The 14297-nt window shown below is 42.4% G+C and overlaps 1 protein-coding gene across 3 annotated transcripts in view; it reads right to left on the reverse strand.

Moving 5' to 3' along the window:
• The window catches only part of ADAMTS9 (ADAM metallopeptidase with thrombospondin type 1 motif 9), a 195313-nt gene that overhangs the window by 96240 nt on the left and 84776 nt on the right, over positions 1-14297 (reverse strand). For all 3 annotated transcript variants that reach the window (XM_027863777.1, XM_027863776.1, XM_027863778.1), the window contains 4 exons: positions 8414-8624; positions 6794-6958; positions 4786-4950; positions 1995-2114 (listed from right to left, as the gene is read on the reverse strand). In XM_027863777.1, the coding sequence (XP_027719578.1) occupies positions 1995-2114; positions 4786-4950; positions 6794-6958; positions 8414-8624 (661 nt within the window). The remainder of the gene's footprint in view (positions 1-1994; positions 2115-4785; positions 4951-6793; positions 6959-8413; positions 8625-14297) is intronic.

Here is a 14297-nt window from a genome sequence, read left to right on the forward strand (position 1 = left end):
CTATATAAAGTCTAAAATCCAAATGCTTAGATAAAGCACAAGGATAAACAGTGAGAGATATTAGGTGGAATAATGGGTAGCATTTTTGATGTGGAGTCAGGAAGACTTGACTTGGAATGCTGCCTCAACATTTAATAGCTGTGGTAGCCTGACTTAGTCACCTAAGTCTTCTTGGCCTCTGTCTTCTCATGCGAAAAACCCAGATAAGAATAGCACTCATCTCACAGGGCTGTTGTGGGGTTCAAATGAAATGATATATGCAATACATTTATAAACTTTGGAGTTCTAGATAAATGTTAGCTATTATTGTTATAATGGGCTGTCTCTGAGTCCTAGACTCTAATATGGGAGCTTTTATCCTATCTTGCCCATTCCCAGGCCTGCCATGACACTTTCTAGCCTCTCTATGACATATGTATACCCTCGCCAACTCTTTTATAGCTCCATTATATGATTAAAAGGTGAGCTTCTTGAGGACAGGGACTGTCTTATTTTTGCATTCCTGGTGCTTAGCACAGTGACTGGCACATAGTAAGTGCTTAATAAATGTTTTTTTTTTCATTTATCCATTCATTTTATGCATTCCTGTGCTCAACATCAGAACAGGCAATCTCACCATCAATAGCATACTAAAGAGTTGAGCATATAAAGGGTCTTTACGCCAGGGGAAAACCAAAGACAAAATGGGAACCTCATGTTAGAAGGAACCATCCTCAGCCCTGAACTGAATCCAAATGCTGTGCCACAGAAAGAATCAGCTTTTGAAATATGTTTACAATTTTATGTTATTTGGAATTAATAAAATTTGGTACGTTTAAAGTTTTAATAAAGAAAAAAGGAAGCTTGACACACTGGGTAATAGTATACTCATGAGATAATTTTATGTTAGGTCAAAGCCCCAACAGCTGGTGTCCATAACAGAAAATTAATTAGAATTGTGTTAACACTTCTATAGGCCATGGTAATCATTTGTTTTAAGTTAAGTAGTCTGCAGTCATAGGTGGCTATCAAAAAAGGAATTCATTTGAATTTCCACATGGGCTTAAGAGTTCACATGAGGGACCCAAACTAAATGTACTGGGCTATCCCGATACTTACATATGGGGAATAAGTTAACATACATTTCATAATAGAAATGGAAAGAAGACTCTAATTTGTAGGATTACTTTCCCCCTATTTCATTTAACCAGAAAATATGCTGATATATACTACATCATGTAATTTGTCATGGAATAAACATGCTTTTCCCCAAAATATTTCTTTTTTTTTCTAAAAAATTAGCTAAACACACACACACACAGACACACAGAGAGACACACACACACACACACATACACACTTTGTGATTTCCAGTGTTTGGAAGCCCCAGGGTGAGGCTTTCCTCTAGACAGAATACCACTTCTAGATGACTCTGTAGCTAAGCCCTGGGGAGTGAGTTGCCTGAAGCACAGTGAAATTAAGAAACTCAGTTTGAGAACCTTAACTATTAAGTGTCTCAGGCAGGATCTGAACCTATGTCTTCTTGACTCCAAATGCATCACTCTCCCCTAGAGAGGTCAAACATGGGCTACTTGAATCAGATAAAAACCTAATTGGGGAATATTTGACAATGTAAATAAACATACAGTGGAACCCAGATAATGTTAACGTGTGGTTTTCCAAGTCAACATGCAGCCTGTGGGTTAGGGGCCCCCACTGTTTCTGTTTGAGTTCTGACTCCACTGCTCTAGACATGATGTCATGCTGCCTCTTCCCAATACTAACTCAACCAGAATAATGCTGCAACATCAAAATAATAGAACCTGAAACAAATTAATATTTCATTCGGTCTCAGCTCCTGGCCACTGAGCCAAGCATCCAGATGTGCTGAGCGGGCCACAGACTCCGCTTAAGCAAACCCGAGGGAGGCGGAGGACTGTGATCGGCTGGCCCGCTGTCCGAATCCCAGTGCCCACAAATGAGCCCCATGCAGCCTCCCGGAAATGCCTTCTTACCAGGGTATCTGTTGGTCGGGTTGCTGCGTTACAATCATTATCATCTACCATAGACAAATAAGCTCCAAGGACGCATTTGACGGCTCGCATCTGGTAGCCTTGGCCGCAAGTCACGCTGCACTGGAGAAAAAAAAAAATCAAGGGCATAGAGACCTCAGACAAGGCTCTCTCCCCAACCTCCTCCACAAAACAAAGAAAAAGGGGCAGGGACGTGCAACTCAAGGAGGTCAAGGGGCTAGCACAAGGTAAACAAGGTGACTCTCTGGATCTGGAGACAGAAATAACCCAGAACTCAACCAGGTAGAAGAATGGACCCCAAGGCTGTGAAGTGAGGCTGAGCTGGTCTGATAAAGATGGGACATAAAAGAAATCTCCTCGTCGTGATGGACACACACTCAAAAAATGTGACAGCATCCTGCAGTGCTCTGCCCTTCAACCTGGCTCCCCAAATGTCATCTATCGACAGAAGAGGCATTGGGAAATTGTTCAATGACTCTCCTTTTCTACTCAGTCTTGCTCAGGCATTCCAAGCTTTTTCTAATATAGAATATCCATAAAAGAGAGACGTATTTGGGAAAATAGTTCCTAGAACTAGTCTAGAGAAGGATGAGGGGGGTTGGGTTAGACCCTCCTTCAGTTCTAGGTCTATGATCTTAGCAATAGATGGTTGTGATGGTGTTGGGGAAGGTAAGGTGGGAGAGAAGATGTATTCCTTAAGGCATTTCCAACCTTCTTTCCTCTGCTTCACTGAATCCTCTCTTTAAGATACTGTTTAAGCACCATCTTGTGCATGAGCCTTTCCTGATCCTGCCCATTCCTCCCTTCCAAAGTAGCCTGTACTTAATGACTTTGCAGATATCTGTCTTTGTTAAATTTATATTTGTACTGTGAGTATTTTTAGGTACATCTGTCTCACATTGGAAGGTAAACTTCTTGTGGTTAAAGATTATTTTGTTCTTGGTGCTTATACCCCCGGCGCCTATGGCATAGTGCCTGGCACATGATAGGTCCTTAATAAATACATGTTGACTGAACATGAACATTCAATAACTTAATACAGTTATTGCTACTTAATCTGTGGCAAGCGTGATTCTACCTAATGACGGTAAGTACAATGACAAGCAGCTCCAATGCCTGAACGAAGGCGATATTAAAGGAAAGAGCTATTCTTCAGGGGTTGTCTCTTGCCTGGTGATAGTCAGGTGGTCCACATCACCTCTCAAGGTCCTTTAGCCAGAGACCTCAAACTCAGAGAAACACTAGGTGATGTCCCAATCAGATTTGAATGTAATTGGAGATGTTTAACAAAATAAATAAAAAATATAATACAACTTAGATAATGTGAATTTGTGGTTTTCTAATTATTTATGCAGGCACAGGAATCTGTTTCTATTTGAATTTGACACCTTGTTAGAAGATAACAATTCATACTGTGGGTGGGAGTGTGGGAAGAGAATTGATCCTTTTCTCAAGTCCAAATGTCCCACTTTCCACACAACCTGCCCAGTCTTGGAGTGCACTTTAAAAAAATAAATTATATAGCATACAAAGCATAGCTTATTTATTTTAATTAAACTGCTGCAATGAACAGTGAATGTATAATTGGCCCATCTCCAATTCAATCCAAACCAACAACCATTTATTAAGCACCTATTATAACAAGATTAAATTCATTCATTCTTTTTTTTTTTAAACTGAGGACTAGGACTTAGCACACACAGTTAGGCTTTTAAGGCTCATAATCATTGTGAGTTTATATACAAAGAAACCCCACTGTAGTCCTGTCTGTACTGGCAGAATTCTGAGTCATCATCATATGCTTGGAACTTAAATGTTTCAATGACTTTCCCTAGTAAGGACACCTGCAGATTGAAAAACCAGGACAAAGTTTTCTTCTGGGCAGCCCTTGGGGCACATTCTCCCCCAGCTCCTCCATGAGGCTCTACCCAGCACTCATGGGAAGCCTCCCTCTGAATCTTTCCCACCTTTTACAGGTATTTAGTGTAGCAGATGATTTAGAGGGGTCCAGTTTTTAAATTCCATCGTTGGTGGAAATTCTACTTTGGAAAATCCCTCCACTGAACCCGATTGGCAGCTCATTTATAACTTAAGGTCTCAGATGGTTTCTGGGGGCAGAAGAGTTTCCATTATTTGCCCAGGGTGACACAGCCAGCATGTGTCAAAGATAGCCCTTGAATCCAGATCTTCTAAGATCTTCTAGTAACTATGGGTCAATGCTTGTTTCTCACTATTTGTCTTTACTGGGTTTTGTTGCATATCTGCAACTTCATCATGGTAAGGGAGTTACAAGCATGGAAATTCCTTCCATCCGGTGCAAATTCATTTCTAAGAGAGTTGCCTGTGACACTTAGAAATTAAGTGACTTGCCCAGGATCACCCATTTCCCTGACTCTAAGGCCAGCCTTCTTCCCCACCACCCCAAGCTGCTTCTCATAGAGACATGCCATATTATATTTGTAACACACATACTCTAAGAAAGCCTCAGCCAAGAATGACCTCTAGCATTAATCCGGCTGACTGCTTATGGGCTCTGGCCGGCTTTGCAAGCCCCAGGATCGACGTGTGCAACGAGGACCACAAAAGAAACAGCAGCACAGAGAACAAGGCAAAATAATTTTGCCAATTAAATTAGGTCTGCCTGACTGCTGACCAGTTCCAGTCCATGCATGGCATGCTGGGGACATGTTTAATCCCCTCCAATGGCACGTCCCTTCTCAGCTTCTGTCTAGAGAGAAAAGAACATAGTCGAGAACCTTGTCATTTAAAATACCTGTCCCCACGGCCCTACTTGCCAGGATGCACATTCCTGCTGTTGACAGGTCTGCACCGAGGTGGGCTTGGTGGCAAGGTCACAGAGTCGATCATTCAACCGTTCCTCGCCAAACTGACACCAGACCTGGCGGTGCTTATGCCCCTTTCCACACGTGACCAAGCACTGCAAGGGAGAAACAGAAAACAGGATGTATTCGACGCAAGGTATTCCTGGACAAGGCTTTGGGGGTGGGGAGACTTGATCCCTTCCTAGGTCCAAGTGTCCCTCCCCACACAGCCTGCCCAGTATTGGAGTGCACTTAAAAACAAATTATATAGTACATAAAGTATAGCTTGTTTTAATTAAACTGCTGTAATGTCCAGTGAATGGATAATCGGTCCATAGCCAATTCAATCCAAAACCAACACCTGCTTATTAAGCATCTATTTATATGTAGGTCAGTGTGCTAGGCACTGGGAAATACAAAGAGAAAATGACTAACAGCCCTGCCTTCAGAGATCTTAGAATGAAATTCGAACTTACAGAAAAACTACCATTTAGGAGTGAAAGCTATGTATTTAAATTTTTATCCAGTAAATTCTTGCCTTTATGTGGTATATCTACCAGAAAGAAGATTAGGTGATTCTAATTTAGTGGTCTAAGAACCCAGAAGCACAGAGAGGAAGGGACCTTCAGGGCCATCCAGGCCACCATGTGTCTCAAAAAGAATCATCATTCCAACAAGCGTCTGTCTGGTGGTGGCCTTGAAGACCTCCCGTGAGGGGGAACCCACCATGACCCAAAGCATCCCATTTGACTCTTGGAAAGTTGAGTTGTCATGAAGTTATTCCTCATGTCAAGCATAAATTTCCCTATCTGCACTTCCACTAGCTGCTCTGTGCCTCTGTTTCCTCAACAGTAAAATGAGGGGTTTGCACTTAGTGGCTTTTAATGTCCCTTCAAACTCTAAATATATGACTGTAGCATATGATGATGGGAAGTTTTTGACTTTTTTTTCCCCACTATGGAATCCTTTGGCCATCTGATGACACTGATGGACCCCTTCTCACAATAATATTTTTAAATGAATAAAATAAAATGCCTCAGATTAGAATGGAAACTAATTATACATTTTGTCAAAATAAGTTTGGAGACCCAAGGTTAAGAATGTCTACCTGCATCAGCTAGTGGAGTGTAATAGTGGGGTGGGGGAGACATCGTATCATCATTCAGACAAAGGAAAGTTTTGAGCACTCAGTGCATGTCCTTCGTCGGCCCCAGCTATGCTTCACTTTACATCCGAGCCATAGTCTACTCTTTTGATGTTGTTGTTCGTCCTTCCTTTTGAGGAAGTCCAATGACATCACAGATGACTGATATCTTGACTTGCACATAAATTGGATTTAACTGAGAGCTGGGCAAATCATCAGCCTCCCTCTCTCTTCCAGAGTCATCAGAGTCCAGTGGCAAAACAAAACTCAGGGTGACTGTCAACAGCCTGGGATGCTATGGAGGACCTTGGCCACCTTGATTCTGATGTAAACTCCAGATGACAGACTGTGCCCCAGGAGGACTTAACACTTTCAGCTCCAAAACTCTCTCCGTGGGACTCATACGGTTTTGATTAATGAGCATCTCATGTGGACAACTGTATCTAGCAGGTCCTAGCCATGCTTCACTTTTTAACCCAGTCTTCTTTTTGTTTACCAAAACTCAAACTCCATCACCCTAAGCTCTGCAGCCCTAATCAAGTCAATACTTCCATTACTCCTGGAAAGGGCATGTCAATCTACACTCCAATGGCTCTACTCATCCTCTTATTGACTTACCAAACCCAAACACCCTTCCTTGGCCTCAGTCCCCTATCTATATGTGTTATCTCCTCATATTATAATATGAGATTTTCTCACTTTTGTACGTGTAATCCCAGGATGTAGCATGGTACACGGCATGTGGTAAATGTTAACTGTTTCATTGATCCACTGAATCTTCCATTCATTCATCCATTCATCCATCCACAGCCTACCTCTGACCAGCCTCCTGATTCCCACTGTGGACAAAGGAACTCATGACACCTCTGGACCGTGAGCTTCTCCTGGTGTCTGCATTTACTGTCATCCAGGATGTCATTGTGAGGGCCCACACAGATAGCTCTTCTTCTCTGCGTTCCGCCATCACAGCTCTTGGAGCACTTAATGAAAACAGAAACAGAAAATGAAGGCCTTTCTCCCTGACTGAGTTCTCCAGGGAGTTGTGACTTTTGACCAACCTGTGCTGAAAAATAGTCTATTGTAGAGAATTAAAATAAAAATAAAAATAAAAATAATGAATGTGAGAAGTAGCCTGGTCAAGTAGATATCACCAGATCTGGACTGGAGTCCCACTTGACACATACTGGCTCTGTGACCCTGGACAAATCACTTGACCAGGCAGCTCTCTCAAAGCTGTAGAGAAGAGACTGACTCACTTTGGTGGAGAGAGTTTCCTCACTTGGAAGTTTCTTACAGAGGTCTGGTCTCTCTTCCTACTGTAGAAATAGTTGATTATAGTCTTTAAAATGCAGGCAACAAATGGGTCCTTGACCTGTCTCTTGTCCCCAAAGTCTGGGCACTAGGGAAGTCTATTTACCATGTTCAAGATGAGTTCAACATTAGAACTATGTTGCCAGGGGGAAAAAAATCACACTAAACTGTGAAGGGCTGCAAAGCAAGGAACATTAAATAAAAAGAATAGTGTATATAATAATGTGAAATTAGCAGACATTAGAAATAAGGTCCATGTAATGACCGATCTTGGCAGGGGGCTGCACAGCAGAGAACAATGGCTTTGGAGTCAAAGGACCTGGAGTCAAAACTGGTGTCAAATCCAAACTTCCTCCAAGATATTGATCAATTAATTGATCAATTGATCAATTTCTCTCTCTGGCCTTCAGTTTCCACATGTATAAGAACGGAGGCCATTGGATTGGATGATCTCTAAGGACTCTTCCAGTCCTAAAATCTATGGTCCTAAGACATTTCCAGAGCACTGGTGATGAACACCGCCCCCGCCTTGAGAGAGAGAGGAGAGGAGGTGTGTTACAGGTATGAAATGCTGCATACACTATCAGACAGGGCCAATTGGTTTTGCTTCATTGCTTCTATTTGTTACAATGGAGGATTCTGGTAGGGGAAGCTGATGTTAGAAATAATTATTACATATACATACACACAGAGCAGTACGCTAGTAAGTAAGTGTTTAACAGCTGGCTTTCCAAAACATAAGATGTGCTTTTAAGTCTCATCTGCATTAACATTTTCTCTGTCACTTTCTTAAGTCTAGACAATCCATAAAACAATAAATGAAGCCCTAATTTGGTAGAGTTTACTGGATTTCCAAAGTGTAAATCCTCATAATGAAAATTTAACAATTAGCTCTTGAAAGTCAGCTCTAGCTGGCTCCAACACTTGGAAGCATGTGTGTGCACGCGTGCGCGCGCGCGCGCGTGTGTGTGTGTGTGTGTGTGTGTATGTGCGTGTGTATAAATGAAAACAAAGATTTCAATAAAATATTTTTTTAAAATGTGAAGCCAGGAATGGACAAAAGTAAAGAAGTGATTTTTTTTTTTAATAAAAAGTGTGTATTCCTGTGATTAGAACTGACTTACTTCTGTCCAGTCCGTATACCGCCAACCTCCCGTGTTACATTCTCCAGAGCATTTTTCCCGGTTGCTTGGTTTGGGGTGGCTGCTGCAGAAACTGTCATCCACTTTCTCCGTCTTCCCCTCAGGCCTATTGTACTTGGCGCAGTAGATATCTAGAGTACGGTAACCCAATCCACACTGGGCGCTACATTCGCTTTTGCCAGCAATGTGCCATCTACCCAGGAAAGAATAGGGAAGGACAAACAAATGACTCATTTCTTGATGGGGAGGTTCATGTGCAGGAAAAGCTATTTGTTGCATGCAAACAATAATGGACAGAATGTTGCTACAGAGTTGCTAAAATCCAATTCCAAACCATCTTTTCCTTTGGATTTTCCACAGCTGCCAAAGTACATGGAGAAAACATGGCAGCCGGTTGCTCAAGCTTATCTCCTTAGCAGCCTAGTGAGGCTGTGTTGATCAATGGAAAGAGTATTTAACATGGGACTCAGCGGTTCTGGCTAGATCACTCTCCAATGATCTTTTGGTTCAACCAATACCTTCAGGCAGGTTATTTAATCTTGCCTCCATTTCCTTAGTATAAGAGAAGCACTTTCCATGCATCATCTCATCTCATTTGATCCTCATAACAACCCTTGGAAGCAAGTGCTATGAGTATCCTCGCTTTACAGATGAGAAAATCAAGGTTGAGCGCAGACTTGCCCAGGGTCCCACAGCTATAAGGTCTAAGTCGGGATCTGAACTCAGCTCTTTCTGACTCCAGGTCAAATCCAGCTGTCGATCCACTATGGCACTGGTTGTACCAGCTACTGCACAGGGTTGGGGTGGGGCTCAAACAAGATGAAGCGCTTTCACCTATAAAGCCCTACCGTGATATCATGACTGTCACTGGTATTTGCCCAGATCCAGTCAAATCTAGTTAATGGCAAACTCAGGGAATAACAAAAATCTAACGGAAAGGATTCAGATGATTCAATGTTTGTTTTGATTACAATCAAGTAAAGCATTTAACAAGCAAGGCACTTCATCTCTCTAGGCCTCAGTTTCCCCAACTGTCAAATGAAGGGCTTAACTAAGTCATCTCAGAGCTCCCTTCCGGTTCTGAGTCTGATAAGCCTGGGCGCTTATTCCAAGAACCAGGGCTGGGGCCTGGCTACTGGTTACTGAAAACTCTGGGCTTGGCAATCAGCAAGGGCTGATTCAGTTTCTAGTCTTGCCCCTAATACCTACTGGCTGCGTTACCATGAGCAAGTCATTTCACTTCTGAACCTCAGTTTCACCATCTATAAAATGGTAATAACACCTGCAGTGATCGATCTCCCAGGGTTGTGGTAAGAATTGAAAGACCTCATGTATGTAAAGAGTTTCGTAAACCTTAAAATGCTGTAGGAAGGAAAGAGAGGGAGAAGAAAAGAGAGGGAGAAGGAGAGAGGAAGAGGAAGAAGAGGAAGAGGAGAGGGGACGGGAGGGGAGGGGAGGTTGTAAACTTCAAACCAAGCTACACACTTGAATTAAACAACTAGATTGTTAGTGACTTTGCTGAATTCTTGAGGCTGGGTTCTAGGGACCAGGTCTTAAATTTCTTAGCTACTGCAGACTCTGACAGACAGGAGTGGGCATCTATAAAATACTTGTTGAACTGAGGGGAAGGAAGACTGGTCTGAATGAGGGATGTTTTCCTGGACTTGGTGGTACCCATTTGTCCACAACCTCCCCTGCCTATGCTCCAGCCACTTTCTTCTCCTCTAACTGACCAGGAGTCAGAAGGAGTCCCAGATTGCTCCATCCCAAGAATGATCCCATCTCCATCTGTCCCAGGAAGGATACAATCAAGGGACAACAAGCAGGAGAGATAACTCCTTCCATGAAGGAGGGGCCTTCTCTGGCCTAGTCAGAGTCCCCTGTTATACCCCTACTCCCATCAGGAAGGGAAGATGAGGGGAAGAGCTGTCGGCCTCACAGACCCCTTTCCTACCCATTTATAGCTGCTGGTCACATTTGGAGTTATCCAAGATAAGGGCTCTCTGATCCAAAAGCCACATCATTGGTACTAAACAAGCAATTTTAATGGCAAAGCACAATCCAGTCAGCTGGGGAATGCCAACTACTTGAAATTCGATGACCCAGGTCATAGGCCATCTGATGCTGGCAGATTCCAAATAACAATGAATTTAAAGCAGCTGGCAGCAGTACTTCACTTTACACAAGAGCTGCATTCCCAAAAAGGTCATGAGCAAAGCAAATTTTTGTATAGTGAAGCATTATTTTCCCTTTAATTTCCATTAGGAACTGAAGAGGTTCATTCTATGGAGTGGAGGACAAAGGCTCAGCCCCTTCTTCTGTCCATCTAAGTTTCTTCTTCCCTTCCCCATTCAGACACCAGGCACTGTCAAACATCTTCAGGTATCTAGCATCTAATGACAGTGTAGTGAGCTGTCAGAACTGTGATAGTGAAACTAGCCATTTCTGGGTGACAGGTTGTCATGCTAATCTGCAACACCATAGTAAATGTCCATTTCACTACTACAAAAGGCTCCTACCTTCCAAGAGAGAGATTCTCCGGAGTACCATAATGAGGCACCATGCTGTCACAGCAGGGAGTTGAGAGAAAAGTCAGAGAAACAGGGTCCTAATCCTGGCCCCGCTACATGCTTGCTGTGTGACCCTGAATGAGATACTTCCCCTTTATGGAACCCCTGTCCTTTCTAAAATAGACATGGTTGGTGTTTGTTACAGCTGAGGAACATGGCTACTTACTCATCCTTGAGGGATGAGAGTCAGTCTGGCATGGCGGACAGAGGGCCAGCCTCTGGAACCACGAGGCTCAAGACCTGACTCTAACACATACTAGCTTTGTGCCAACGGTCAAATCACTTAACTCCCCAATACCCTCCGGGAATTCGAAATCTAAGATGCTGACTTATAAATGAGCTGCTAATATGAATGGTGGAGGGAGTTTCCACATTGGCAATTCCTTACATCGATGAAATCACAGGTCCAGGCAGTGCCCCAGGAAGAGAGTGAGAACTGAGAGAGGGGAGAAGAAGGAAGGGGAGGGGAGGGAGGAGAAGAGAGGAGAGGATGTGAGGTGAGGGGAAGGGAGGGGAGGGAAGGAGGGGAAGAAAGAAGGAAAGACAAAAACAAGACAAAAGAGAAGGCCAAGCACAAAACTTTGGGTAATACTCATATTGAAATGGTAGGATGATGACTGAATCACAGAATTTCGAAGCTGGAGGGCACAGTAGTGGTCACACATTCCTATCTATAACCAAGAGAAAAACTCCCTTCTAGAGCCTACTTCCAGGCAGTTTACCCATCTAGTCTTCTCGAGGACTTCCAATGAAAGGAAAGCCAGCGCCTCCGGAGGAAGCCCCTTTCTCCTCTAGACAACTCATTGTTAGGATTTTTTTCCTAAATTTGCCTTTTTGGAAACTCTTCCCATTGCTCCCATGGACCTAGATGAACCAACCTAATTTCTCTTTCATGTGACAATTCTACAAATACTTGAAGGCAGCCACCATGTCCTCTCTGAGTCTTCTTCAAGCAAAACAGCTCCTGTTCACTCAATTTATCCACACATAAAGGACATGAACTCAAGGCCTTTCACCATCCTCATTACTTTTTTTTTGGCAGAGCCAGTAAAGAGCTATTAGGAAGACATTTCTATCCCTAAAATGGGCACCAAAGGTCCCAGTGTTACAATCAGTTCTCCTGATGCCCCTTACTCTTCGACACATTGCCCCCTCTTGTCAAATGGTGTATTGCCTGCCCACGTCTTAAGAGAATATGTGGCATATGCTCCCACAGAAATGGTCCAGTATGTCAGAGTCCATTGAGGAGCAAAGTGAAGCAGGCTATAGTGGCTTTCTGTTAAGAGTATAATGGTATCTTTTTTGGGGGGGAGGGGGGAGTTATTCTAATAAGGAACACTTTCAATGAAAGGTCATAGAACAATGCTTTATCTCATCCTGTCACAGCTTAAGCAGGGTGGGCTCTGTTTCCCTGAGGAAGTAAGGCAATTATAAGGACAAACTCAACAGGGAGATTTGGAACTTTCATCCACCCTTTGATTCCTGGCTACCTTCTCTTGGCCTTCCGTCACCATACCCCTGAGGAAATGCTGTTTTCCATGCTGAGTTGAGGGAGCCAAGCGTCCGGTCCCCAGGTTGCCAAAATGCTATACTAGCTTGGGCCCGTGGTTATGAGTGAACACTGCAACCTTTATTATCCTCTGTCTGGTCAAAGAAATTCATTCTCAAGAGAAAAGAGCATGGTATTACAGAAAGCACATAGGACATGAAGTCAGGAGATATGTATAGACAGTGTAATGATGCTAGGTTATCTAACCACAGTAATCCCCATCAGTAAAAGGGGGGTCATGGTAGGAATAACTGTACTGTTGACCAACCAGGGTTATTGTGAAGAGAACATCTTTTAAGCCGTAGAATACCATATAAGTGTGAGTTACTAATGTCTTGAGGATTAGTCAAAGCTTGAGGAGAGGTACTATTAAGTAAAGGGACTGTTGCATAACAGATAAAATTGTGGACTTGGTGACAAGAAGATCTGGGTTTGGGGGAGTGGGCAGGTGGGTGGCTGCTGCTTCTTTTTGGTTTTTTTTAGCCATGACAGACCAGAGGAGAACCAGCGAATTATTCCAAGATCGGCTCTTATAGAGCGGCCGTAATATTCTGTCAAGATATTTGCTTCCATTTTCAATGATAAAATCATAGATTACCAAAAAAAAAAAAAAAAGAGCCAGGTTCAAATTCTGACTCTCACACTTACTAGCTGTGTGACCCTGGGAAATTTATTTAATAATAAATAGTCAGTAAATAAACATTTATTAAGTACCTGCTATGTACTAGGCAGTGCTACGCTCTGCTTTCTCTATGAGTCTCACTTTCCTCATCTATAAGATGAGGGGGTTGAATTAAATGGCTTTCAAAAATCATTTCCAGCTCTCATTTTATGATCCTGTCCTTTTTTTTTTTGGTCTGGAATTGTGATTTTATTTGTGTAATAAAATAAAAATAATAATTTTACAGTGATAATAAAAGTAAGTAATATATAATATATATTATATTAAAATATAAAACATATTATACATAATATATAATTAAGTTTGGGAAGTACTTTATATATATATTATTTAATTTAACCCTCACAATAACCCTATAAGGTATGGGTTATCATTCCTCCATTTTGGTGAGGAAACTGAGGCAAAGAGCAGTCAAGTGACATCCCTAGGGTCACAGAGCTAGAAAGGGTCTGAGACAGGATTTGAACTCAGGTCTTCTTGATGTCAAGTCCAGCCCTATGTAGAAAAATTCACCTCCACCCCATGCATATCAGAAACCCATCTGAAACTTAAGATGTTACAGAGTCTGAAGTATTGACAAATGAAGTCGTTTTCCCGTAATTATAGAGCTATTCTGTGTCAGAGGGAGGTCTTGTGCAGAAGTCCTCCTGACTCCAAGGCTCTGATCTTCACCATACACCATTGTTGTGGTTCAGTCATATTCTATTTTTCATGAGCCCCTTGACCATACTGTCCATAGGGTTTTCTTGGTAACGATACTGGAGTGGTTTGCCATTTCCTTTTAGAACGGATTAAGGCAAACAGAGGTTAAGTGACTTGCCCAAGGTCACACAGCTAATAAGAGGTCTTCCTGGTCTTTCTGACTCCATACACTACAGGACTTAGTAAATACTTGTTGAACCAAATTGAAAATTTTCCAGTAAAGAATTTTTCAAATATTGAAGTACTCTAAAATGTGAATTATTATTTGCCATCTTGAAGAACAGCCAGACCCCAAGAACAGATGTTATAAGGAAAAAAAAAATTGGCCAGCCTTCTGATTTCATTGATTTAGGGAATTGATGG

This window comes from Vombatus ursinus, unplaced genomic scaffold (genome assembly GCF_900497805.2).
Source record: "Vombatus ursinus unplaced genomic scaffold, bare-nosed wombat genome assembly UNPS02014773.1, whole genome shotgun sequence".
Classification (NCBI taxonomy): Eukaryota; Metazoa; Chordata; class Mammalia; order Diprotodontia; family Vombatidae; genus Vombatus; species Vombatus ursinus.